Genomic DNA, 27,671 nt, shown 5'->3' with positions numbered 1-27,671 from the left:
ATGTGTGTAAAATAAAACCTGGCACCTTCATGATTCTATAGTCAGAGCAAAGGTACAAAAGGATATTGATGAAAATCATGTCAATCGTTTCATCTGGGTAGTGATATCTTGTAAGCGTTACTTTCTTTTTTACACCTTTCTGTATTTTTCAGTTTTTATATGAGCACGTGTGACTTCTGCAACTTTTTAAACATTATTTTCATTTCGAAAACTTAACGAACCCACCCAAGGCAATGCCTTGCCCTCAGGGTCGGTTGTAAAGTTGGAAGCCACTCCAGTTTATTTCCCAGCACCATCCTACCCCTGGACCTGGCAGCTGGCAGACTCGTGGCCACACCTCCTAGAGCTTAGTCCTTTAGATCAGAACTTACCCGCCTCAGCACTGATGGCATCTGGGCTGCGTGCGTCCCTGCTGAGGGAGGCTGTCGTGCTCGTGGCTGGATGTTTAGCAGCACCCTGCCCGCCACCCGCTCGAGGCCAGCAGCCTATGCCCTGCCCAGCTGGGACAACCGCAGGGTCTCCGAACACTGCCACGTGTCCCGGCCGATGGAGAGCCGCTGTGTTAGACCCAACCGTATTCCCGTAAAAGTGTTTCACGCAGCAACTCCTGTTGAGCACCTTACAAAGGGCAAGGCACTGTTGTAGACACCAGGGGGCCAGCCGCGAGCAAGGCCAGCACAGACCGTGATCGGGGAGCCGCGGCTGCACGGGCCACACAGCCCCTGCACAGGTGAGTCAGGCAGTTTAGCAAACTGCGTGCGCCAGGACGGGCGCAACTAGGTGAGGAGGTCACACCGAGAGCCGAGGCCTCCCGCCCTCTGCCCCCCACTCAGCGCAGCCCTGTGTGTTGCAGGCCGTGGCGGATGGAGGCTGGTCCCCGTGGGGACCCTGGGGAGAATGTTCACGGACCTGCGGAGGGGGAGTACAGTTTTCACACCGCGAGTGCGAGGACCCCGAGCCTCAGAACGGAGGGAGATACTGCCTGGGTCAGAGAGCCAAGTACCGGTCGTGCCACACGGAGGAGTGCCCCCCTGATGGTAATCGCCACACCAGCCAGAGCAGCTGCTGTGTTGCCTGCAGCAGATCCCCAGAGGACTGCGGGGGTCTCCCGGACGCAGAGCTTTCCTGGGTGCAGACATAAATGGTTTAGAGCAGCCCCTGGCGACCCAGGACCGCTCTCCCTGTCCGGGGAGAGCCTGGCAAAGTTGAGGAGAGACACTGCCCTGGTCTTCCAAGATGCGGAGATGGAGGGCGTCACTCCCAACCAAACGTACTCATTAGAGCTGGGGGAGGGCTTTGCAGAGGGGCGAGTGTCTAGGATAACGTCTGAACCCTCGTCTGTATGCAGAATGGAGGCGTTTTCCAAAGCCAGGGTCAGAGCCAAACCTCCAGTATCTTTCCAGCCAACATCCAGCTCAGGGCGGAGGGAAGATTTCTGCATCTGACCCTAGCGCGCATTCCCCCTGAGAAGAGTTGCCCGTCTCCCCTTGGAGCGCGGTAACTGCCTGGCGGCCCCTTCTTGGGAAGCAGCCCCACCTCTGCCCTCTCCTGGGGACGTCCTCCCCAGTGCCTGCTGGAAAGCCCACACATTAACGCAGGGGCAGCAGACGGTGTGAGAGCAAGCCACCGCAGGTCTTTTCCCCACCATCCCATCCAGCTCCCCTTGTGCAGCCCCAGGAAGTATTGGCAGGCAGCAAACGACAAGCAGAGAGATGCGTCCAAGCGCAGAGGCGCACTGGCATCGGAATGGGGTCTAATGAGGGAACCTGGAGGCTCTGCAGTTTTGCAAGATGAGGAAGATCAGCAACGGCACGAAGCTCTAGAAACTCTGCCCTGGAACTGTGAGGGTCTGCCTGGCACACGGGTGAAGCGTTCCTGGGGGAACGAGAGAGAGAACGAGGGGAGGGGAATGAATATAGGCATGAGGTAGACACGGACTATAGGCGATACCATGATTTCAGGTGCACCGGGACCAGCCATCTCAGTCAGTGAGTGTTTTGGTGCCTCTTGTGTGGATAGAACTGGAATAGGTGTTATAATGGCATAAGAAGCCTGTCCTCTGTCCTCAGGGAACGTGCAGATCTTATTAGAGATCCAAACCCCTTTTACAGAGCAATGAAAGGTCAATCTGTGAGGCACAGACCCCAGACCGACAAGGAATCCAGAGCGAGGAGAGGCCTGGCCTGGCCGGAAGCTTCTTGGGGAGCCAGGGCTGAGCGGGGCCCGGAGGGCTGAGACGGTGATGAAGTGCAGGAGGACGCGCTGCGATGGGGGCTAGGGTCCCCCCCAGGGCACAGCTGGGCAGAGTGGGCCAGCGTTTCCAGGCCAGCCAAGGGTGTGTAAAAGCTAAGATAGCCCCAGGAGGCTCTCTGTGCTGGCTGTCCTATCAGGTCACCGGGGAAGCTTTTCCAAACACAGAGGCCCAGACGCCTCAGGTGTCCTGACTCAGAATCTCAGGAGGAGTGCACGGCCACCTGGGATTTGAAGCTCCTCAGACCATGCAGATGTGCAGCTGGCGTGGAGAACCTCGGTAGTAAGAGCGGGTTTAACCTCAGGATTGTGGAAGGGAAAAACCCAGGTCTTAATTCAGACAGATTGTTCTGGAGGCAGCCTGCAGCAGGACGGGAGAGGAAGCAGGCTATGTGTCGGAGGCTGGGCACCAAGTCTCGCAGGAAACCGCAGGCCTTGGCTTGCGAGCAGTGGACCGAGATGCTGACAGTGGGAAGGAGACATTTAAAATCACAGATCTCCCTGAGTAGAGTACAGGACTTAATGACAGGCTGGAAATAGTGGATGTAGACGCGCAGATATTCAGAAGATACCAGGGTTCCGGTCTCAGGCTGGAATGTGGTAGCACCACCAAATGAAAACCCAGCCAGTCCTTCATATGGAGAAACCATATGGAGTTGGGCCTCGCTGCGCTGGGGGTAATTGCAGCATCTTACAAGTGGAGCTCCCCCAGAGAGACCCAGAATTACAGCAAGTGGGGTGGAGAGGCAAGGCCAGAGCTAGAGACGCAGATCTGGGAGCCTTTGGCCACATGTCCACGGAGGGCAAGATAAATCACGATCAGCAGGGGCCCAAAAACATAACTCCATGTGTCATTCCGTGCTTCCCCCGTCCCCACCTAAATTTACTCATCTGTAAAGCAGAATTAATATTCTCCCCAAACGGGAAGGTATTTTCCCCAGAAAGCCCAGCTGAGGCCGGCTGCTCCTTTCCTTGCCCCATGAGTCAGGCCTTAGGTCGGTGTCTAGGAACGTTGGGCCCAGGTGACACTGGACCTGGGTCCTCGGGTTGGGTCAAGTCCGGGAGGAAGAAGGGTGCCCGGAATCTCGGCATTTCTCCCTTGGGGTCCTCCCTGCTTCAGCTCAGCCTGTTAGCTCCATGCCCTCTCGCCCTCATTTCAGGGAAAAGCTTCAGGGAGCAGCAGTGTGAGAAGTACAATGCCTACAATTACACGGACATGGATGGGAACCTGCTGCAGTGGGTCCCCAAGTACGCAGGGGTGTCCCCCCGGGACCGCTGCAAGCTGTTCTGCCGAGCCCGGGGGCGGAGTGAGTTCAAAGTGTTCGAAGCCAAGGTGAGGGTCCTTCTGGAACTCAGGTGCACAGGTGGGGAGGAAGGCCCCCTGGCCTGAGCCCAGGAGTGGGCGGCGTCAGTGCTCACTGGGCCCTCTGACCGCCCCCTCCCTCCCCCACTGCAGGTGATCGACGGCACCCTGTGCGGGCCCGAGACTCTGGCCATCTGTGTCCGTGGCCAGTGTGTCAAGGCTGGCTGTGACCACGTGGTGGACTCGCCTAGGAAGCTGGACAAATGCGGCGTGTGCGGCGGCAAAGGCAACTCGTGCAGGAAGGTGTCCGGTTCCCTCAACCCCTCCAGGTGGGTCTCTCCAGAAGTTCTGTCCCTAGCTGCGCGAGCAGACTGGGCTTTGGGGTCACAGGGGCCTAAGTTTGAATTGTGGCTGCTACTCCATCCCCGTGGAGCACTGAGCCTCAGTTTCTTCATAAAACGCGGCATCCTCTCTATCTCAGAGTCGCTGTGGCGAGGCACGAGATGGGCAGAGCGCTTGGCCCGGGGTCTGGCCCGCAGAGATGACGGCTCTCAGGGCAGCCAGAGGCCACATGGATAGGGATGTATCTTCTATGAGTCAACTGGCAGTAGAGCTACACTGAGTAACCGGGACCTTTGCCAGAAAGCAGCTCTTCCAGGCCTGCTGTGGGAAGGACATTTCACCCTAATCTGGCGGGCCCTGCCCTTTCTGCAGGTGGATCTTCAGAAACGGGGGCCCACAGGGGGGTCTTGGCAGCCTCGGGGCTTCATGGATCTGAGAACTCCAGACGCTTTCTCACACCTTAAAGCCACACGTTCATAAAGCCCCTATATCTGTTCAAGTGCTTTCACTTCTGTGGGCTCGACAGATCCTAAAATACGTCTATTGGGGCCAAGACCGTTACTCCCCCTTTACAGACGAGGAAACCAAGGCACAAAGAGATTACATGACTCTTCCAGGGTCACAGTGGTAGGTCATGGCGGCCAGAGGTAAGCCTAGGTCTGTCCATTCCTGGGCGGTTTTTTCCTGTCCCACACACACTTCCCGGGGAGGAAGGGCTAGGGCCTGCGGCCACACTGCGCCCCTGGCCGGCTCCCTCACTCTCTCTCCTCTCATCAGCCTCAGAAAACAGAATCTGCCTGTTTGGCAGACAACTCAGGAGTCTTTTCAAATTTAAACTCAAAGGATATAGGAAAAAGAAGCATGGGGTGTGGGACAGTCAGACATTGAGTCCCTTCCCAGAGCTCTCTCAGGCATTAGACGTGGGGCCTGGGGTCCTTTCTCAGCTGCCCAGTGGGCGCGAGGCAAGGACAGCAAAGAGCAGCGGGCCTGTGCTCCTCAATCCTCCTCACTCCCCTCCCAGCCTACGAAGCCAAATACTTCCACCCCAAAAGAGAAGAATAAGAATTAAGGCCGGCCTCCCCGGGGGGCGCGGTGGTGGGGCCCCCCCCTGCCGATGCAGGGGACGCGGGTTCGTGCCCCGGTCCGGGAGGATCCCACATGCTGCGGAGCGGCTGGGCCCGTGAGCCACGGCCGCTGAGCCTGCGCGTCCGGAGCCTGTGCTCCGCAACGGGAGAGGCCACGACAGTGAGAGGCCCACATACCGCAAAAAAAAAAAAAAAAAGAATTAAGGTTTCTCCATCCCACATAAAGCCCCAGACCCACGATAAAGTTGAAACATTTTCCCCAAACAGCATCCCAGCACCCCAGACAGCCCCGCTCATGGTGCTGGGCACGCCCAGAAGAAGGCTCCTCAGGGCAGGCTGTGTTGCCCTGCGCCCTGCCCTAGAGCCACGATAACCAAATACCAGCAACTGATGGACTCTAAGAGGTGGCGTGAGGCGTCCGTCTGGTCAGCTTCTGGAATCGGTGTGTGGATCAGATTTTTCCACGTGGGTGTGAGCTCTGGGATGAAAGTGGCCAAGCAAGGTTTACACCAGTGCAAGGCGCTGCACGTGCCTGAGACCTCTTTTCAGCCAAGAGCCCAGGTTTGGCAGCAACGGCCCAGCGTTCACCCCCTCTAGGCTGCCTTCCCCTCTGTGCTATTGTCGAGATCTAAACTCCAAACGTTTGAGATAGAGCTCCCAGGCCAAGCAAAAGTCCCGGTGTACCAAGTGTTCCCGTCGGCCTCCGCAGCTAATTTACTGGGCGCTTTGGGGCGACTACTTCCTTATTTGCTTGCAGACTTTTGTCTGCCCACCCCCAGTCCCTGCATGCTGACTTCCTGAGTACCGGGCTGGGGAGCCACGGGTCCTAAAGGTGTCTTCCTGTCATAGTTATGGCTACAATGACATCGTCACCATCCCAGCCGGCGCCACTAACATCGACGTGAAACAGCGGAGCCACCCAGGGATCCAGAACGACGGCAACTACCTGGCCTTGAAGACCGCCGACGGGCAGTACCTGCTCAACGGAAACCTGGCCATCTCCGCCGTGGAACAGGACATCCTGGTGAAGGGCACCATCCTCAAGTACAGCGGCTCCATCACCTCCCTGGAGCGGCTGCAGAGCTTCTGGCCGCTGCCTGAGCCCCTGACCGTGCAGCTCCTGACAGCCCCTGGGGAGCTCTTTCCCCCCAAAGTCAAGTATACCTTCTTTGTCCCTAATGACGTGAACTTCAGCATACAGAGCAGCAAAGAGAGAGCGACGACCAACGTCATCCAGCCCCTGCTCAACGCGCAGTGGGTCCTGGGAGACTGGTCTGAGTGCTCCAGCAGCTGCGGGGCCGGCTGGCAGCGGCGGGCAGTGGAGTGCCGTGACCCCAGAGGCCAGGCCTCCACCACCTGCGACGAGGCTCTGAAGCCTGAGGATGCCAAGCCGTGCGGAAACCAGCCGTGCGCCCCGTGATCCGGCGGGCGGGCCAGGCTTATGCTCATGGACTCGGGGCGCGGGGTGCAGACCAGGGTCACGCTACGGTGACCCCACGTCTGGGGGTGGCGTGGCCTGCCTACCCAGGCCCCCCACTGCTGCAGCTGGGCATGAATCCATGGGGGGAGGAGAGGAGAGGAGACAGACCACAGATGCTAATGTCTACTATCTAGTGGGTTGGACCTTGCTTGGGTTCAAGTAGAGGGCATAGGTTAAAAGGTAAAGAGTGCTCTCATGGACCCAAAAAGAAGACTCGGTCAGCCTGTTTGCAAAGGACTAACAAAGTTAAACGAAAAAAGTTATTTCTACTTGGTTCCCTCGTTGAATAATCTACCTCAGAGGGGAAAAAATTAGTCAAAGAGAGATGTGGAGTAGGGGTGGATGGTTGAGTGTCAAAGCAAGCACTGTAGTTGCACCCCGAACTCTCTTCAGAAATGACCAGGAGTGTCTTCAGTATTAAACCCATCGCCTGGAGGGCTGCGAGTCGCAGGACTGCGGAGAGCCCCGTGTTCTCAGGCTCCCACCTGCAGGGGTGGATCCATTTCAAGTATTTATGCAAATGTGTCTCTGAACTAAAGTGTGATCTTGCGCCAGTGGAGTGGTCTGATCTGGTTCGGTATTTCTTTGGAAAGAGCAGGGGACCCAGGGCCCAAGGACAGAGGCTAAAATTAGGTCGGCTCACCTTGAGCACAGCCAGGGGAGCTGGCACCTTGCCTGCACCTCTGAGGCCTCCCCCGAGTTCTCACGTCTGCTGAATCCAGGTCATTCAGGCAAGTCTTTATCTGCATAATCTAGACCAGTGGTTCTCAAACTTCAGTGGGCATTAGGGTCATCTAAAGGGCTGCTTGAAACACAGATGGCCGCGCCTCACCCCAGAGTTTCCGACTCAGCGGGTCAGGGGCCTGAGAATCCACATTTCTAACAAGTTCCCAGGTGACGGGAGGCTGCTGGTTTGGGGACCGCACTTTGAGAACCACTGCTCTAGTGGAAACTTCCAGCTCTGAGGTAACAAAACGTTATTCTCGAGAAAGCCCATGCCACTCCACTCTGCATACGTCCTCATCCTCACATTTACATACTGACCAGGCAGAGATACAAGATTCTCCTCGCATCTGAGGAATGCTGCACCTGTTTCCAAGTAACATCATCTCAATGACCTCAGCTCCTTCTCTCCACGCCAAATGTCATTCCCAGCTCACAACTCTTTTGACCCAGGCAAGTTGCAACTGTCCCAATCAGCCCTTTTACATAGCCTGACCTTCCCCACTTAGCCACCTGAAACCTGCCTGAGAGCCTCCCAAACCCCATCTTCCCTCCATGTCACCTCATCTCTTCCTGGTCAGATGAAGCCCCCAGCTCGACTTCCGTATGGTCTGGTGTAGAGGGAGCTCAGTCCTTGGTCATAGTGGGCGAGAAGGAACAGACGACATCAAGAAATGACATTCTAGGGGAAAGGAGGAGAATATCTAAATTTGCATCGTCCCTTTTCCTGTCACCATTGACCCCACCCCCCTTGTCCTTCCCTTTAGCTTTCTCTCAAGACCCCTTCAAGTAAAAAGTGGCCTGGGCAGAGAGGATGCTACATGGAGCCCTTGTGTAAATGAGGAAAAGGTGCCCGCTGGGAGGACTCGGGCCGCTGGGACACAGGCAGGGCAAACAGGCAGGGACTTCGGCCCGTACCGTGCCCTCAGCTGGTCGCCTTCTTGTGGTACACACTCTACACGGTGGCCGTGGACACCGCTGACCACTTTTCCCCGACTGCCGGCTTTTAGTGAGCGGGAGGCTGGGCTTACCTAAGCATAAACAGTCACACACACACTGGCACGTTGCTGACGACCAGGAAAGCCAGATCTGTCCTTGCTGTGAACCAGCTTTACTGCGATGGATCGTATGTTCCTGCAACCCTTCATCTCCTTCCATTTCTCCCTCTCCCCCGAATAATCAAGGCCAGGTGTGTCCCCATTAACCACCCACGCCAGTCCAGCTGTGCCATACCTAGAGCCTCTGCATCGTTACCAGGCGCAGAGCTTGCCCTGGAGTTCAGCTGGCAGCTGGGCTGCTGATGTGCAAAGCAGAATGGAATCCAGCTTGGCTCTTCCTTGCTGTGTGGCCTCAGCGACGCTCACAGAATACGTACTTGTTTGTGTCTGGAAACTCAACAGCTGCAGCTCAGGGACTCAGGAAACAAATCTGCCTACCAGAGAGAGACCACGCCATCATTTCCCCCAGGCTACCGCGACCACCCTTCTAGCCCAGAGAAGGGAAGGTTGCATTTCCTCTGCTGAGAGCTTGCATTTTCCAGCTAGAGTTCCTCTCAGAAACGGTAGTGGTGCCTCCTCGCGAAAGTCCACAAGGCCCTGACTCAGCAGGTAACTTGGTCATTCCTCTGGATCCTCCGAGCTCCTGCCAGAAATATTTCAAAGGTGGTACGTTAGCATCGAAGTCCATTTCCAACCTCTGTCCGCGAGACAAGTGAATCCGTGTCTGGGGTTTATTCTCTGCCCTTTATTCTCCTGTAGCGGACCAGAGGGCTTTGTGAATTTACAAAAGCATGTTCCCCAGCCCACTTTAGTAAACCACCCTTCTCTCCCAGGGGTGATGGGAATGTCTTCCCACCAGCTCCACACCTTGCTCTCTGATGTCCACTAGCTTTAGATCCTTCGTGTTTGGGCATTTTAGCCAGTGGACCCTCTTACTGAGGACTTTTCCTCCTTCCTAGCATCCAAACATTAGTTCTTCTTGCTTTCCCCTGGAGCCCTCTTCATTTTTACCAAGCCTTCCTACCACCACCAAAACAAACAAATAAACAAACAAAAAGGACAGGAACAAGAGGAATGTTCTTAAGAATATGTTGTCTTTTGCTTTGTTGTGATATCTCTGTGTGGTCCAGACAAATAGAGTGGCTTTGTCACAGCTTCACTCTCAGGCCTGTGAAGTGAGGTGGTACCTCTGCTGTGCGCCAGGCCTTCACACGCGGCCTGAGTCCCCCAGAGTCCGAGTCTCCCCTGGTCGCGGGGAAAGAGGCTCCCGAGCCCACAGCGATCTGGGCTCTGTATGCTATGCCTCAGATCTCCAAGCCCCTCCGGGAAGCAGCGGGGCACCCATGGCTGTTGGGGAATTAGGAATGGTTTGTCCATAAGAGTGACCAGAAACATGGAATTTGCCAGAGGCTAGCGCTATCCTTGGATTTCCAGATTTCCAGATTTCTCCTGCCATAGTCGTGTTACTTCCTCTCGCCTCTAGGGTGAGTTGAAGCTAGATTACTAAGTACACGGCCAAAGTCAAACACGCGATGGGGTGAGCGCGACGAAGACTGTGACGACAGCATTTTAGGCCAAAGGCTAAGTCACCGTCTCAACACTTGTCCTCCTCCACCCAGGCTGTGCTCTGTGCGGAGTGGAGAGACGTGTATCCCCGGCAGCGCCCTCCTCCCCTAATTCCACCGTCGATTAGACACTCAGCCAGCCCAGGGTCCTGAGCAGGCACTGCCCGTGAGTCCTAGGACGGGAGAGAGGCAGTAGCACCCATGCCCGGGAGGCACGCAAACCGGGGTTCACTGCCTGTGGTGGCTTCGGCTGCAGGATGGCGTGTCTTTCTGAGAAAGGTCTCTCCTAGTACGGCACCTTTCCCCGTGGTCCTCTGCTGAGCTTGTAGCTTCGAGAAAGCTGCCCGCGGAATGTGAGAGAGAGAGAAGGCACACCAACCTAAGCTGCTGTTTTTGCTGGTTCAATCTAGGTAATCACTAGAGACGTACTGTGGTCAGATTGACCTTACATTCAAAACAGTTCTAAACAAAACGAAATAACTCGCAAAGGGAACTGGAAGTTGGAGCGCTGAGCGAGCAGGGCGGTTGGGTTGCGACCCCCCTGCTGCCCCTGCCTCGCGGGCACCACGTCAGCCCCTCCCAGGCACCTGTCTGCTCTTCAGGTCAACACTTCTTCCCAACGACCTGGCCAGGCGTATCAGAACAGGTGCGCCCCGTTACAGCTCTGTTCCTGCTTCTTCACATGAGGACCTTCTCTGATACTCCACTGGGGAGGTAGTGGGCCTTCCCGGCTAGTGTCACCTTCCCGGTAGTGTCAGCCAACCCACACCCCCCAAAACAAGACCCTGCTCAAGTATTGGGAAGAGAAAGATGAGACCCAGCGCAAAAGTAGAGCCTGAGCTGAGATGCTAGTGCTGGAAGAGAGGAACACAGGAGCCTTCAAACGCACCTGTCTCTTTTAGGACATACTTTCCCTCAGGCCTGGGGCTCAGCGACGAGAGACAGGAAAGTCCTGGCTAGTCTTCCAGCCCCACGAGCTGCCCAGCCTACCCCTGGCAAACACACAATTGCCCCAGGAAAGGAGAGAAGAGTCTTCCCCAGCCCTCACCGTTCCTCATTCCAAACAACTTGTAAGTCCCAGGGGCACTGGAAGAGTTTGCCCTCAGCCAAACACAACTTCCTGTTTCTAAGAAAGGGAAGAAAAAAATAGTTGAAAGGGTTTTTGGACACTGGAGATGTCGAGTTTCTGTAAACGCAAATGAATCAGACACATGTGGAATAAATTTCTCCGGAAGTAAGAAAAGATGCTGTGAGTTTCTCTTGCTGGACCAGAAAGTGGAAAAAGCGTAGCTGAGATGAGAGGTGCATCGAGGCTAAAAGGAGAGAGAAAAGCCGTGTGAATGTCGCCTCAAAGAGAGGGACCCGGTGATGACGAAGGTCAGTGCGGGCCTCCGAAGACCACATCCTGAGCTTGCTTATTTACTCCTCACAACTTCTCCACCTCTGAGGTCATAGATTTAAACATCCTGCCCCCCAACCACAATTTACAACCCTTCCCAACCTCTCACTGCTCCCCTTACACTTACTCTAGGGACCCCAGATCCTTGGGGCCCCCCATACACACATCCCCATCTTTATTTCTCTGCCTCTGCCTCTGTTTCTTCTTTCCCTGTGTGCTTAAAGTCCGTGTTCCAGCACCTCAAGTTCGATCTTCCAACGTTCCCACCCTCCTTGCCCCACTGACTGTCTGGGGCTCCACAGCAGAGCCCACAAAGACCGTTCCACCCTCTGCCTGAGGCTCGCCATCGTGACTCTGGCAACCAGGCCCCACACCCCCGAGCATGTGGGACCACCGTGAAGTTGGCATCTCCAGTGGAAGCTCTGACCAGCCACCCACACAGGCTTCCCTCGTCGGCTCTGTTGCTGCTTCTCTACAAGATTATCGTCCACTTTCTCCACTCTCCTCACAAGCTCATGATCCTGCTGTGAGTGGAAGACCTCACCACCACCTACGCGGCAGAACCCAACACTGCATCTCCCATGATACGAGGAGAGAGGGGACACGGTCTCGCTGTCGACAGGTCAGGCTACGGACTCGAGTCTAGAGGAACGTCCTGATTCTGCCTTATTTTAGAGTCAAGAGGCATATTCCAGTAACTATCAAGTCCGTCGGAGAGCGGAGATTCAGGACCTTATTAAATGAGTCTCCCAGGTCCTCCAGGGCACAGCACGCCAGGTCCTAGGCCTCCAGGAGTCCCTACCCCATCATCCTTGCCCACCCCTCTGTTCTCTACCGCCCACCCAGAGTAATGCCTTTCCTTGTGCTTGTCCCCTGACATAACTGATCAGTTATTCCACTCTGTCTGGTTTCACTGCTGCAGGGAGCTTGAACTTCAGATGTCAGGGTGGAGGAAGGGGAGGTGGAAAAGCCCTCCTGGGGACAGAACCAAGAACAACAATGACAGCAGCCTTTCCCCCATGCTCGCCCATCTCTGGTGTGTTATGATGCTGAAAGAATGTCTCCCTCTTCTCCATCTTGTGTTATATTACCAAAGATCCCTTCTATTTTTCTAGCCCCCAAATGTGCTAGATCTCAGAACAGGGATGGGATGAAAACAACAAAACAAAACAAAACAAAACCCTGCCCCACAAGAGAATGAAAGCCATCATACAAGAAAGCTCGGTATCTTACCGCCCGTCCTAAGCCTTACCTGTAGCTCTATCTATTCTTTTAAAACCTAACCTCTTTTCCTTTTTCTGTTACATGTTGAGGTATTTCTGCCAGTCAGAATCAATCCCTTCTAGAAACCAGAGCCCCTCCACCTTCTCTAGGTCCTCAGCCCATATATATTCTTCCCTCTGCCTGAAATGACCTTTTTCCCTTTTTCTACTCCCCTGACTTCAACACATTCCTACTTATTCATCAATTCCCACATTCAAGGTCACTTAGTCAAAGAAGCCCTCGGGTTAGATGCAACACCCGCACGGCCTTGTGCACTTTGCTTTTCAAACACTCAGCTGGACCACAGACTCTGTGAGGTCTGGACCACACCCTGTGCTCACTGCATCACTCACGTCTGGCCTAGAGCCTGTCATGCAGCAGACACTTAATACATGAGAAAACAAGTGACCAAGTTGTTTTTCTGTCTTACAAACAATATGTTTACACCTCCCCACGTCCCTCTCTGTTCCTTCCACCCTCCTCACCCCCTAACAAGCCAGCTCTCCCCACCACTGCCCACAGGACTGCTGGCCAAGGCCGTCAGTGACCTTGCTAAGTCTGCAGACATTCCTCTCTCCGGCTGCCTGAGTCCTCACCTCCTTCGTGGTTCCTATCCCCTGCTCACTCCTAACTTGCGGAGATCCTCAGGGTCCTACTCACTCTTCCTGGGGTGGGGGTCGGGGGGCGGAAATCTCTTACAGTCACGTGGTTACGGTTTTTTCCTACATGCTGATCACTCCCAAATTTAAATCCTGAGACTGTCAGGGGTCCCCAAGACCACCCCATCATTCTGAGATACGCTAGAACTCCCGAGACTCGGGGCGAGTTGTGCTCATGGCTGAGATTTATTAGAGACGTGCTGAGGATACTGGCCGAATCATAAGGGACAGAGACACAAGCGGGTCCAGAGAGTCCACATGAGGCTTCCGTGCTCTCCGCCTCCCACGGGGGCTGCACGGAGCTCGCTCTTCCCCAGCAATGAAAATGCAGCCACACGCATGTGAGGTTTCAGCCCAGGGACGCCCAGGAGAGACTCAGAGCTCAGGGCTGTATCCAGGGGCTGCGCATGTGGACGGCCTCCGCCTGGCACACAGCAACACGCCAGACTCCCGGAAGGAAAGCTGGCGTCCACCATAAACCACAGGGTCTGCCCAGACAGTCTAGGCGTGGAAAACCAGCCTTGTCGGTTCACTGGTGACGGGGACACCCTGAGAGCCGAGGTCCCAGACACCAGCCGAGGGCCAGCCGTGCCATCAGGTGTCTCTAAGGACGGCGGCCTCGGGCCTGCTGTGTTCCCTTCTTTCCGCGCAGGCTGGCTCTGTCTCCTGAACCACAGGCCCATATGCTTCCAGCTCCCCGCCAGACTCAGTGGCCTCAAACTCACCCTCTCCCAGCTGTTGTGCCTGTTCCCCTCCCCGCCACCCATCCTATGTACCGGCCTCCACGTAAACCACTTCTCTCTAGTCCGCCAGCTGCTCGGGACCCCCAACCCGGGACGGAACAGACAGCACGTCCCACCCCTCCCATCTGCTTCTCACATTATTCAGAGTTCTCTTTTAAACCTGAACATTGGATCATTTCACTTCTCCACTTAAACCCTTTAATGAGCACATAAATGTAACCCTCTCAGCAAGACCTGCCAGTCCCCAAGCGACCTGCCCCCAGGAGCTCCCAGTCTGATTTCATGTCCCTCCCTGCTCTGGGGACACTGTGTCTTGTCAGTTTCTCTCCAAGCCCTTTCTCACCCGGGGGCCTCACACGCACCCTCCCCGAGCCTGTGATGCCCTTTCCTCGGCTCACGCCAGGCTCCCTCCACTCATCCTTCACATTGAAGGTTGGAGGTCGAGTCCTCAGAAGTCCTCCCCTGTCTTCCATAGTCTAAATGAGGCCCTGTTACTCTCTTCCGTAACAGTGACTACGTATGTCTGCGAGGAGCGTTCATTTCATGCCTCCCTCTCCCCACCACTAGACTGCAAGCTCCATGGGGGCGAGGATCCTGTGCTCGCCCTGGATTTCCAGAGCCAACAGGCACAGGGCTGTGTGCATCTCCGCCAGGTGGGCTGCCACGACACAGCACCGGAGACTGGGGGCTTAAGTAACAGGAATCGCATTCTCCCCGTTCTGGAGGCTGCAAGTCCGAGACCAGGGTGCAATCACGGTCAGTTCCTGGTGAGAACCCACCTCCCGGCTGGCCGGCAGTCCCCTTCCTCCGTGTCCACATACGACCTTTCCTCGGTGCATGCTCACGGGGAGAGAACCTCCTTCAAGTTCCTCTGTAATTCCCACCGCCTCTAGGACAATTCCTGAGGCCCTCAGCACAGCTTCTGAGCCTGCGGTGACCCGGCCCTCCTCTCGGACCGGTGCCTCTCTCGGCAGCGCCCCTGCAAAACTTCCTCTTCTGCAGGAGCACGTTCAGCGCCCTGGCTGCCCTCACACCCCTGCCTCCTACGGCGTGGCTCTCTCCACGGTGGCAGCACACCTTGCCCGCGGCCCCTTCGCGGCCCGGATCCCTGCGCCGGGGCGGTGCAGCCGAGGATGCGCGGTGAGCGGATGCAGTAAAACTGCCCCAAACTGTTCTCCTAGGAGGTGGGGAGCTGCCGGAGAGGAGAGGAGACACATGCCGCGGGAGGAAAGAGCCGCGCACGTGAGCTGGGGGCAGGAGGCTGAGACCAGCTCGGTGCGCGGGGTCAGCTCGGTGTGCGAAGGCACTCAGTCCCTGGCTGCCCGCCGGTGGAGCAGAGGCGGCCCACCACGCCCCGCTACCACATCCTGAGGGAACCAGCGGGGCCTGCCGCATCTGTGTGCGCGTGTTTCCCAAGTCCCGTGAGCGGTTAACGGGTGAGCGTGGCACACAGTGGACGCTCCGTGCACGGACGTCCTTCTCCCCTCTCCCTGCTGCCCGTTCCCAAGCCAATCCCCTGACCTCCACATCACACGTGTGCCTCCAGCCCTGGCACCTCTCCCACCATATTCTCCTGCTCCCTGGACAGCTGGCGTTGCCCTCGACATGTTGTACACTATCCCAGCGGATCCATGTAGATGAAGTGATGCATAATTCCTTTTGTCTGAATAGCCTCAATCTATGTTCTGGAAATGAACATTGAGAATAAATTTGCTAGATCTTAGCCTCCACTGTATTCCAAGTTGAAAGCTGACTTGGATGTCACATACATGGCAAAAGGGTGAGCGTGTGTATTCGAAGAGCTGTAGACCGAGAGTTAGATGATCTGGCTTTGAGCTTTGTGTCTGTCATTTATCAGCTAAGTGAACTTGGGCAAGCCCCACAGTCCCTCTGAACAACAGTTCCTTTGTGGAGAAAATGTCCTACCAACCTCAGATAATTTGTGTAAGATTTAGATGAAAGAACGCTACATGAGAGTGCTTTGCACATTACCACGTGCTATGGAAGTGTAGGGGATTCCATACCCTAAGTCTTAGGAGAGTGGAGGCATTACCTGCTGGATCAGGATTTTGGTTACAACCAAATCCCTGGGTTGGAGGAGGCTGTAGGCAGAGGAGGAGAAAGAAAAGCATGAACTTACCTAAGCTAGAGAACACCGGAATCGGTAGCATAAGTTCTCTGTGTGATGGCAAGTTGGCGAGAATTGGAGGGAACAAAAGAGCCACGCTGGCCATGTCTGACTCAGGGCTCTGGGGCTTCAAAGCCAGCGCCAGGCTGGGCAGACGTGTAGAGGGTGGACCACCCTCCTCCCCCTCTGAGTGTGGAGACTTGGGAAATAAACACAAGATCTGAGGATCAGAATAGACACTTTGTATTTTTACAATAGCAAGAGATTGGAAACTCCCAAATGCCCGTCCATATGGGACTAGTTAAATAAATTATGGAAATTCATTCAATGATACACTATGCAGCCATTTTAAAAGGTGAAAAAAACAAAAGGATGTTGAACACTGTATAGTATGCTACCAACTGTGGGGCAATGTAAGATTTATTTGCTAATGTATGTTTAAAACATGTCTGCGGGGACAGGAGACACTGTAAACCCTGGTGGGATCTACAAAGGGGACTAAGAAGCTGGGGAACAGGAGTGCGGGAAGATATATATGCCCCTTTTTGCCTTTTGCGTTTTGAACTGCGTGACTGTGAGACCACCCTGTGTGTGCGTGGAAGTGCGTGCGTGTGTGCGTGCGCGTACGTGTTTGTGCGTGTGCGTACCAGTTTTACTGGACTGGATCAATGTCTTGAACCTGAAGCCAATGGACTCTCCCCTTCCTAACACTTAGGTCTCCACCCTAATTTCAGACCCCATGACCCGCACATGCAGAAATCAAATCCAGACAGCAACACGCAGGACAAGAGCCACAGAACACATGCTGTCAGTCCCTGGGAAACAGCCAAGGGCTGTGGACAGCAGTGCCTTTCTCCCAGTCTCAACAGTGGGAAGAGAGGGCTTGGACGTTTCTCCAACTGGATGGCCTCTCCCTGCCGTGTCGATATAAAGGGTGGGATGACAAGCATCCTCCCTAACGGTACAAGAAAAGTCAGCGTCAAGTGGAGGAAGAAAAGATGAGCCACACATGTGAAACAGTTGGGGCTGGGGAGGTGGGTGCTAAGAAGGAAGCTGATGGGAGTGGGCAAAGCTAAGTTAAAGGATTCTGAGAAAAATTAAGTGGTGTCAGCGTGTCGTGGGTCACAACTCCTGTGAGGGCCAGGGACCCAAATATTTTCTATTGCATCCGTTAGTGAGACAGAAGGGTAAAGGGGATACAACTTTTGATCTGGCATAATTAGCGAGGATGCTGACAAGATGGGAGCCTGATTCAGTCTGGTTCTAAGGAAGCCCCTCCCTCACTGCCCCTCACTGCATTCCTGCTCCCCACACATAGAAATCTCTCTTCCTTCGGTGTTCCAGCGTTCTGTTTCACATTTGGTTTTGTTCAACTGCTGCGTCTGCTTAGCCAATTTCTGCTTAGACGCTAAAGCGCCAAGAAACTACACGAGAAGAGCAGGGCCTGGGCAGGATCAGAACTGCCGGAGATTTTGCCACCAAGCCTCATGCACCAAGACTGCCAGGAGAGCTTTGCAAATGGAATCAGTCTGAATGTAGCTGATGAGAAACATATGAATGAACGAAGCCAGTACAAACAGAAACCGTTGAGTTTCCCACCGCAGTAGCCTGGAGTGGCTTCCCCAAAGTTTCTACTCAGATGCGTTTGCCTTTCTGTCACCAAGAGGACTCACGCTCCATGGAAACGCCTCCAGATCCTGCCGACTAACCCTGACCTCCCAAAGCCCACGTCCCCTCGAGTCCACTCGGCACTCAGGGTGCAGTTTGCCCGGGAGCTATCTGGTTTCTCTGTTTGGTACACTTTTATAGGGGACAGGTGGGAGGTAGAATTTGGTCACAATATGGTGCCTCCTCTTCGCTGGAATTGGAAAAGGTTACCAAACCTCACCCACTGACTAGGTGTGTCCCCATCACCCCCAAATAAAAGTCCCAAGATGTCTCCCAAATGTTGTTGGGGAATTTGGGGCATTCTCCTGTAATTTCCTCAAAGAAGCACACCTGATATCAAACCGTCAATGGCAGCATTCGCCGTAACACGTCTCAGATGAAGTTGTAATAAAGGAACATGATTATTTGCCTAGAGCTAAGAAGAAAAGAGTTAGGTGGTAATAAAACCTGAACAGAGGTTGTCTAGGAACCTCCAAGGAAGAGGGCACCCTGATTCCTACTAATACTTGCACTGGAGCCCAGCCTGCTGTGTCTACAGAGTGGAAAATTACAACACTCCCAAGAGATATTAACTCCAGACAGATGTGGTTCTGGCAGTGTCCGGTTTCCTTTTCCTGATTCCATCTTCACCATGCGGCCTTTTCCATCTTAATTGAGAGCAGTTGGCCAGCTCCAACGGCCCTAACAGATAGCGGCCATTAGCTACCCGGACATTACGCTTTATCCATCAGGCACTGTGTGTTTAGCCGGCGTGATTTTGGGCAAATGCCACATAGGGATTTGGCATCTGCAAAGCTTTGGTTCAGACCTGGGACCGATGGTGATTGATGGTGCTGTGATTCAATATTTAGGAATCGTTGAGCCGCCAGTCCAGAAACAATTAAACCACTGGTCAAAGAGTTGTTCTGCTTCTTAGGTTCTCTGACGGATAACTTAGCTACGTGTTACCCTGAGCATAAACATTACGCTGACCTCGATCCAGGAATTTAAACAGTGTCATTTAATGTAAACGCTAGCAAATACCTTCTTGCTGAAGTGGTCTGTTTTCGGGATGGGTTAGGGTTTCTTCTCTCCAAAAGTACTTTGGGGCATTGGATTTTAAACTCACAGTCAGATCTGCATTTCTTCTCTCATTTACATGGCGTGGCCTCCCAAGCATCGATAGCAGCTGCTAAGGTTGAGGGAGCCCCCTGCTGATGGCCTGGGTGTAACGTCACAGCACATGGCAAGGAAAACTGGGTGAAGTCTCAAGATCTCCTGAATCTGAAAACTGTAACCTGTCTCTAGACCCAGAGCAGACTTCTGCTGTGAAAATCCAGGCTCTAGAAATGTCCTTTATTTCCTCAAAGTATCCGCATTTTTTCCAATTTTACTCTTCCGGGAAGGAGAACAAAGGAGGGCGGTCTGTCTGTCTGTCTGTCTCTCTCTGCAACTGCAGTGCCCTGATCCACTCCAGGACAGTTCTGCTCTGTGTGTGTGTCCTGGAGTAAAGGAGTGGGAGCCGCCTGAGTATATACAGAGTCCCAGAATCATGGCACTGAATTTAGGAACATTTACCCTTTGTGGCGTGTCCGGACGAAGAACTCTGATGAGGCCACAGCTTGAAAGAGGAATTCTTCCCGGCAGCTGTGGCCTTGATTCTGGAGGTTAACAGCTTAACACCAGGGTGTGGTACCCAATTCCAAAGTCTGAGAATTAACGGCGATAAGGGCGGGCCGCCTGCCAAGGCCTGCAGTGTGAATCCCAAGAGAAGCACTTTCTATTTTGGGACCTCTCTCAAGCCAGCGCACGCTGTCCTGTGCTTTGATGCATGTCCCATCTCTTCGTCTATACGTTTCTTCCTCCAACTCTTTTATTCCTAAACTTTCTTGAGTTTTCAACCCACGGACAGTGACGACAACTTACTCCCTATCCCATCTAACTCTCCGGAAAGAATAGTCATGAGGTCATATGAGTCAACTACCTGACCCAGATGTCAGCAGAAAGAACCAAGGATACAACTTCCCCTGACACAAGCATCAAAGGGAAGGGAGAGGAAATGGCAAACTGAGTATCCGACCTGGATGAAAGGGAACAAAAGAATAAGGTCCTTTTCCTTGAGACGGCTCCCCTGGAAAGACAAAAAGAAAAGTGAAATCTCGCGCCCGCATAATGTAGCCAACACTGCCAATAACTGCATGCAAAAGGAGCCATCTCCGGAAAATCAAGAGATCAAAAGGTCTTCGATGCTCAGAGTTCTTCAGGGACTCCCCATTGCCCAGTAAAGTCTGAAGTCTTTAAGAAGGTATTCAAGTTTCTTTACTTTTTCTGCCACAGTCCCTGCCTGACCCAACACACGTATGCAGAGCTCACTCTCTGGCAGCCACACCGCTTTCACCTCATGTTTTCTTGCTCCTGTTCCTTCCTTCTCCTTCTGTCAGGGGCCTGCCCGTCCTTCAAGGGTTAGCTCAAATGGCCCATCCTCCGTGAAGGCTTCTCCAGCTCTCCCGGACCGAATAAACTCCTCTCTCCCTTAGGTTCCCAAAGGATTCTTGTTTATATCCTGCCTCCAACCCCACCGTCATAATACTTATGTACGGTCCTGATAGTTCAGTCTCCTCTGCGGTTTATAAAGTAAGATCCAGCCACGCATTCATTCCTGCATCTCCCCTCGAATTCTCACCTCCACCAGGTCTCTCCACGCCCCACCATTCCCCACCCTCATTCCTCCGGTAAAGGAACTATCATAGCTTCTTCTGCATAGGAGATTCTCAACACACTTCTTGTTCCATTAAATTACGTTAATAACTAAGAAGATTAGGAGGTTACAGTTCACTCCAAATACAGGAGAAGGGCAGCACCATGACAACGGGCAAGTGAGATATTACTTCAGACCCTAAGTAATAAGAACCCTCATTTGTCAATTCCAAGATGGCTCATCTAGAAGCTGCTCAAGATTTTTAATTTCTCCAGGTTACGGCCCCTGCCTTCTACATGTGACCATAGAGCACTGAGAACCATTTTTGAGCAACTGTGAATCAGGAACCACTCCCCACCCACCTTGCTCAAGACAGTTTACCGCCATCTGCTAGGAAGTTGTCATTAAAAACGACCCAAATATGCTATGAGCAGGGGGCAAGTGCTGACCCCGGAGTTGTGCAATGACCAGCCCTAAGTGGCCTTAAACATGAGAAGTTGAACATATCTGTGGACCTAAAAAATTATTCACAACCTAAAAGTTGAGAGTTATGTTTTATTCGGCGGGAATTTTTAGGACTTCAAGCCCGGGAGGCAACATCTCAAGTAACCCTGAGAAAACTGCTCCAAAGAGGCGAGGTGGGAGCCAGGTTATATATCAACAGAAGTTTTGCAACAAAGGACAGGGAGCCAGAACATCAAAAGATTATTATTTTTTTTAATATTTGCTTGTGCTGTCTTAGTTGCGGCAGGCGGGCTCCTTAGCTGTGGCATGCGAACTCTTAGTTACGGCATGCATGTGGGATCTAGTGTCTGTGAGTGAATCCCTGGTCAGGGACCAAACCCGGGCCCCCCGCATTGGGAGCGCAGAGTCTTAACCACTGCGCCACCAGGGAAGTCCCCAAAAGATTATTTTTAATGAAAGGAAAGCAGATATCCCAAGTTAAGGAATTTAGTGCTTTTCTATGGATGGGAAGATGCAAGAGTCTGGGCTCACCGAAATCATTCCTTTGATGTGCACCTCAGCTGTCTGGGGCCAGTATCCTGTGTTTTCACATCCTGAGTCTCCTCAGGGTGCACCATGGCGAGTGGCTGCAGCCTGATGGCTGCTAGATGGCAGGTATTCTTTCCTTCCTGAGTTCCCTCAGGGCTCACCAGCTCACATCCATTGCAGTGGTGGCTGCAATCGGTGATGACTGTGACATACTTTCTTTACTGATATGGCAGGAAATACTCCACCTCTCATATGCAATCAGTGTTTGTCCTTCAAGATGGTTGTCACAGTGGTACATTGACTTTGGCCTTCAAATCCAGGTTAACTATTTTAACCTTCAGTTTCCATGCCTCTGAAATGGAGCTAATAAAATCCCTCTTCATCAGGTTGCTTTTAGGATTAAATGAGGTTTTGAATATCAAGTACTTAATGACTCACAACAAATGCTCAGTAAGTGAAAGCTATTCTCATTACAGTAATGCTTCCGTAATACATTTCTGAAAGTTTTCTTTTGGAATCACCTTCAAAGCCCTTTTATAAGCCACATGTAAAAATCATGGGGTTTTTTTTTCTAATTTTTTTTATTCCTTATTTTTGCTAAAATATTACCATATTTGAGTCTCCATTTTATTAATCAGATTTTTCTAAAAATTATATTTAGAGGTTCACAAAAGTCAAATCCACTAGTTAAAGAACAAGTGCTGCAATCGCTGACTATACACTTCAGGTACTTATGGAATTCCAAAGGCATGGTTCAAAACTCAAATGTTGTATAAAAAGCACTTACATCTTACTCAAACGTCCCAGACGCATTCTCCACAATATCTAGAAAAAGGCTAGAACTGTTCCCAGTTTAATTCAAATCAAGTATTTACTGAATAAATATATGAAGGTTATTGAGGGATGACAATTGTAAAAATCAGGTCTTCTGAATCCATAGACTAGAATGCCAAGAAACCCAAAACTGTGGAAGCTGAGTTAAGCTGACATTCTAGATGGCTCCAGGGCACTTCAGTGGAGGGATAGTCTCTGAGCTCCCTTCTGGACCTGACAATAACTTTAATTATTACCTCATATTCCAAATTTTCGCTGCTTAGCCAGAGAATGTCCTTGAAAGGTCACTGGATTCACTCACAGACACTGCCAAAGCTCTGATTTTTCAACAGTGGGTTATTATTCATTCAATCAACAAGCACTTCCTGGCTCCTCTTGTAGATACAGCACTTAACACCGTAGGAGTTACAAGGAAGATAATGCACGAACCCTGACCTCATGGGGATTCCACTCTAGAGGAGACTAGAATCTAGAATTCCAATGTGAAAAATGTCAGTTCTAATCAGTTTATAAGACTACAAAGAATCTATCATAAGTAATGTAATGACTCATTGAGTAAAGAGTAGAAACAACACACGCTCTGGAGAGAAAGACACCAGTGGGAGTGGTCATGGAGGTCTCGGAATGAAACTCAGCCTTAGAGGATAGAAATGCTTTCAACAGGCAGCGGGAAGGGGGACTGTTCCAGGGGAGGGGACCATTACAACAATGGCATAGTGATATAAGTGGCCTTGGAAAATGGAAAGCGGACAAGACTCAAACAGAGGCTAAAGTAAGGACATAGTGGTTATAGAATGGGAAAGGTAGTTTGGGACCATATTGTATAGAATCTGAATGGCAGGAATTCATACTTAATCCTGTAGAGTCTAGGACGGGACACTCCCCTGTTGTACGCTGGAGAAAGTTAGGCAGGATATATGGAAATGCTAAGCTTTCAATGGGCCCTTTTGACATGAGTTCCAGAGTCAAAGGGCTTCACAGGCAAATGGGTCTAAGTTTTCTGCCTGGAAAAAAAAAAATGGGGGGATTAGCTGTACATTTCAGTCTTCCGTGTTCACCCTGGCCTCTCTGGCTGTGGGTCACCAGTAACGGGCAGCTGAAGCAGGAAAAGCCAAAGAAACTGAGAGCTGCTGGTGGCTGGAAAGAAATTGCTCCTGGCAGTGAAATCTGCCCCGTCGATGCCTGGGATAAAGCAGTTGGGATTAGGTGGTTTGCTGGGCCCCACGGCACGGTCTGTGGTGCTGTCAGCAGTCTTTCATCAAAACACGACCGTGTAGCGCGCAGTGGTGGCTGGTTTATGTTCTGGATATGAAACGCAGCCTTACGTGTCCGTCTATTTATATGTGCACCCAGGCCTGCTGGATGACTACCATTCCATTCAAGGGAGGTGAAATAAAACCCTCTGGTATATAGCACGCTGAGATACACACCACACATTCCTGGAAGCACAGGCAAGAAAGGGTTTGCCCTGCAACCACAAAAGAGAATACAGTAGGGGAAACCACACAGTGGCCTAACAGACCACAAAGAGAAATCCACTCTCAGAGTGTGGAAAACTGGTCTTGGAGAAAGCAGTAGGTGGGATTTTGAACAAACCACAGGGACTCTGAAAGCAACAGGAAGGGCCCTGGGGGCACCACCTGTCCCATCTGCATCAGCTCCATTGTCCAACTCCAGTCTTGCTGAAATCCTTGCATTGGGAGCCCACGTAGTTTGCGCTGACTTCATGCCACCATGCTTTAGGCATACCCTACAACAGAGACTAAGCCAGAGGAAAGCAGATTGCAGAAGTCAGCATGGTTGGTCGTGTGGGAAATGGCTAAATGGAGTTTGAAGGCTCCCAGAGTTACTACTGGTCGGCAGTGTACCCTGACGAAACCCACTGCTCTTGTGGACTTGCAGTGCCAACTGCCAGCCTCCCACTCCTCTCGGGTTCCCCACCCTTGGGCATTTATAGACAGACCCATATTTCATTTTGTTGGCCTAATGCTTTCTCAGGTTACCAGGACTGAATGCTGCATCTTTGGAACTGGTGCTCATCTCATGGCACTTTTCACGCACCTCGTTTTCTCTGATTATTTACATACACAGCTTTTCCCCCACTAATTTGTAAACTCCGGTGGGTGAGACATAATCGCCCGCTCCCCACATCACCTTAAACATCAGAGATATTCAATAAACTCTTACTGAAAGTATATACAAATATATTTTGTATAGTTGGGAAACTATAAATCATCTAAAAAAAAAGGAAACTGTTGAAGCTTTGTGAGTGGGAAACCAAGTAGGAGACAACTGCCATAGTTGAAGGGACAGTTAGTGAGCGTCTGGAGTCAAGGGGGCGGAGAAGGAGACGTGAGGCCTCAATACCTGTTGCCGACTTCTTCACTGACTTTTAGAGCAAAGTGACACCTAGGCAAAGCACAGATCACCTCCAAGATGAAGATCACAGCCAAACAGTATCGCTGTTTGTCCAAACTCTGACTTGCTCTGAATGGATAATTGGGTATTAAAACCAGTACTATTCTAATAAAAAAGTAGAGGGACAGTCAGGTTTGGGGAGGTGACCACCAACCTTGAGGAAAAGAAGCAGATGTGAGGATTCTTCCCTCCAGCCTCCCTCACCTCCATCCCTTCCTTTCCATCCCCACAGTAATCCTTTCCCCAGCCAGTCCTCACATCCCCTTCTCTCCCCTGCCCCTTGAGCTAAATGCTCACTAACTGTCCCTTGACCTGCGGCAGTTGTCTTCTAATTGGTCTTCCACTCAAATATCTTCGACAGTTTCCAGGTTTTTTTCTAGGTAATTTATAGTTTCCCAAACATATCCCACACATTTCCACCCCCAGATCTTTGCTCAAGCCTTTGTGGGGCCTCTGGACTATTTTCTCCCATATCTGCCTATTCAAATTTTATTTATTCTTCAAGATTCAGTCTAACCACACCATCCTTCATTGAGTCTTCCCTGAAATTTCCTCCTGGAAGCAATTTCTCTTTTTCTGAACTCTCATAGCACTTGGCACCTTTCTTACTGTATTTGGCATACTCTGTATTACAGTTTTCCATGTACATCTTTGCTCTCCAATTAAAACGGAAATTCCTGGGGACGCAAACTTTTATCTTATCTCCCATAGTACCATGCATTGTTAATTTCATATAATATGTCCTCCATGAATACTTGTTGAGTGAAGGAATGTATGAATGAATGACGATATAAAGCAATATAAATAATTGAATGAATGTGATGGATTGTCAGTATTTCTCAGACTTAAGGAAAAGGAAAGTCACTCCAGATGCTTATCAGGTTGAACCTCTTACCTTTACTTAGGTTAATTATCATTAGCCTCATTTTACAGACAAAGTAACCGAGGCCAGTGTAGACCAAATGCTTATGGAAATCATATTGCCCAATGCAAGGCTCTTTATTCTAGGCCATTGTGCTCAATATTAGCCCCTATTTTTTAATCTCTGGCACGTATGTCATGGGATTCTCTTCAAGAAGACCAGAAAAGATACCCTAGTTCTTTTTATTCCCTTCTCATTAACCCCTTTTTTTAGTCCCATGCCTTCATAGAGGGTACAGATGAGCACTTATAATAGGAAGATGTCCTACTCTATATAAACAGGGCAGACAGGGTCTAAATACATCCAAAAGGCAAAAGTTTTTCAGGATCAAAAGTAATTCCCAGAGAATCCCCTGGTGGTCCAATGGTTAGGACTCAGCACTTTTACTGCCGTGACCTGAGTTCAATCCCTGGTCGAGGAATGGAGATCCCGCAAATCAAGCAGCTCAGCCAAAAAAAAAAAAAAAAAAAAAAGAAGTAATTCCCAGATTAGAGTCTATGGATACAGTGAGGAGGGAATTTTATCAAAAGCAGCAGCCTAATTGTGCAGAATGTGAGAAATCAGCCAATCACAGACGCCTCCATCAGCAGGCAGGGCCAGGAAAACAACTGTCTGCAAGTGTTCCTGTCTCTCCTGGCCACAATGCCACCAGGACCTCCTTGGTAGATGGTTCCCTGGACTTGGTTCAGAGCCCATGAATGGAAACTCTCAGGGCAAGCTTTTTCTTCTTGCTGCTGGCAAACTGCCCCAGAAGCATTCCAACCCCCTGGGCTCCACTGGGAGGCAGGCATCAGATCACAAGAGCAGAGCACCAGCTACCAGGGACAGGGTGGACCTGGCTTGGTAGAGGCCCCAGGCTCTAAGAAGTGAGAAGATCACTAAACAGGCTAGTTCTGCTACAGCAGGAAGAGTTAAGCCTGCTCCTGAGAAATCTCTGGCAAACGTTCTCATGGTATGATTTGTGAACAGCAGTTCCTGATAAAAGCTCAGAAAGAAGATAGTAGTCATTAACACCCTTTGGGCTGAGGCCTGCACCTCTTTTGACAGTTTTTCTGTATGTTAGACAAAGGGGTGCAGAAAATCAGAAAGATTTACAGGCAGTTGGGGGTTAGTGCCGCAGCCTGGAATCAGAAGGTAGTTCTCACCTGGCCTTTCTAAGAGATAAAAAGCTAAATGGTTCTGTGCCTCTATGTCCCCAGCCGTAAGATGGGTTTTCCTGGACTGGGACTGTTGTGCTTGTATGTGAGATGCCAGATCTACGCTCCAAGCGTCAGCCACATGTCCTCAAGCCACATCAGCCTGGAGTGGGAACCGTGATGGTCACTTCAGGCTCAGTTCTCAGCGGTAACAAGAACCTTCCTCGTGGGCTGCTTCCTCCCGGCAGCTCAGTCCCCGGACGCCGTGCCCTTCCTCTGGCTTGTGGCGACGCCACTGGAGCCCCAGTCTGGGCTGTGGGCCGTGCTGACCTTACAAACCCTGGTGTGGCATTCTAGCGCTCGGCTCCAGCACTCCCCTTCCCAGAGGGCCCAACTGCTCCTCTCCGGTTTCATTCCATTCTCTTCTTGGGCTCCCACATCACACAGACCTTGAAGTACCTGACTGGTTTCTGCAGTTCACTAAGCTTCCTTGAAGGGTTGGGGTAAAAGACCATTTGAAAGGTGTCTCACCATGTTACACTCTTTTTTTTTTTTTTTTGGCCAAGTCCCCTGCATTGGAAGCACGGACTTGACCACTGGATGACCGGGGCAGTCCCAGTACACTCTTCTAATGTTGAGGGCATATTTTAAAACATAATCACTGAGCCTTCATCACACTTATCAAAAATAACAATAATTCCTTAAAGTCCTCTCCTACCAATCCCTATGCATATTTCCTTGATTTTCCCAGTCTTTTTATTGTGGATTTGTTTCCATCAGGATCCAAACAAGGGCCTCACGATGCATTTGGTTATCTCTTCTGAGTCGAATTTGTCCGATAATAACTCCCCCTCCCTTCTTCTCTAATGCCATTTTCGTTGCAGCATAATGCATTATTAGTTGGAAAGACTGGGTCATTTCTCCCACAGAATGTCCCACCTTTTGGATTTAGCCAATTGTATCCTTGTCATTTAGGTAGTTCTTCCATCCTCCATATTTCCTATAAATTAACAGCAGTTCTAATGACTTGATTAAGATCAGGATCAGTTTTTTAGGCAAGAAACATTATAGAGATACCTCCTGTT

General features: G+C 51.6%; 1 protein-coding gene and 1 long non-coding RNA gene across 3 annotated transcripts in view; one reads left to right on the top strand and one right to left on the bottom strand.

Moving 5' to 3' along the window:
* ADAMTS8 (ADAM metallopeptidase with thrombospondin type 1 motif 8) overlaps positions 1-6,937 on the top strand; it is a gene marked incomplete at its 5' end in the record, with an annotated part of 19,564 nt that extends 12,627 nt beyond the window's left edge. Inside the window, 4 exons of the mRNA XM_024756878.1 lie at positions 854-1,037; positions 3,411-3,583; positions 3,707-3,882; positions 5,830-6,937. Coding sequence (XP_024612646.1) covers positions 854-1,037; positions 3,411-3,583; positions 3,707-3,882; positions 5,830-6,400 — 1,104 coding nt within the window. The remainder of the gene's footprint in view (positions 1-853; positions 1,038-3,410; positions 3,584-3,706; positions 3,883-5,829) is intronic.
* A 418-nt stretch (positions 6,938-7,355) lies between these two features.
* The window catches only part of LOC112407514 (uncharacterized), a 65,635-nt gene continuing 45,319 nt past the window's right edge, over positions 7,356-27,671 (bottom strand). For both annotated transcript variants that reach the window (XR_003004773.1, XR_003004774.1), the window contains 2 exons: positions 8,417-8,824; positions 7,356-7,865 (listed from right to left, as the gene is read on the bottom strand). This is a non-coding gene — a long non-coding RNA (uncharacterized LOC112407514). The remainder of the gene's footprint in view (positions 7,866-8,416; positions 8,825-27,671) is intronic.

Source organism: Neophocaena asiaeorientalis, unplaced genomic scaffold (assembly GCF_003031525.2).
Source record: "Neophocaena asiaeorientalis asiaeorientalis breed wild unplaced genomic scaffold, Neophocaena_asiaeorientalis_V1.1 scaffold424, whole genome shotgun sequence".
Taxonomy (NCBI): domain Eukaryota; kingdom Metazoa; phylum Chordata; class Mammalia; order Artiodactyla; family Phocoenidae; genus Neophocaena; species Neophocaena asiaeorientalis.
This window is presented reverse-complemented; position numbering and strand designations above follow the sequence as displayed.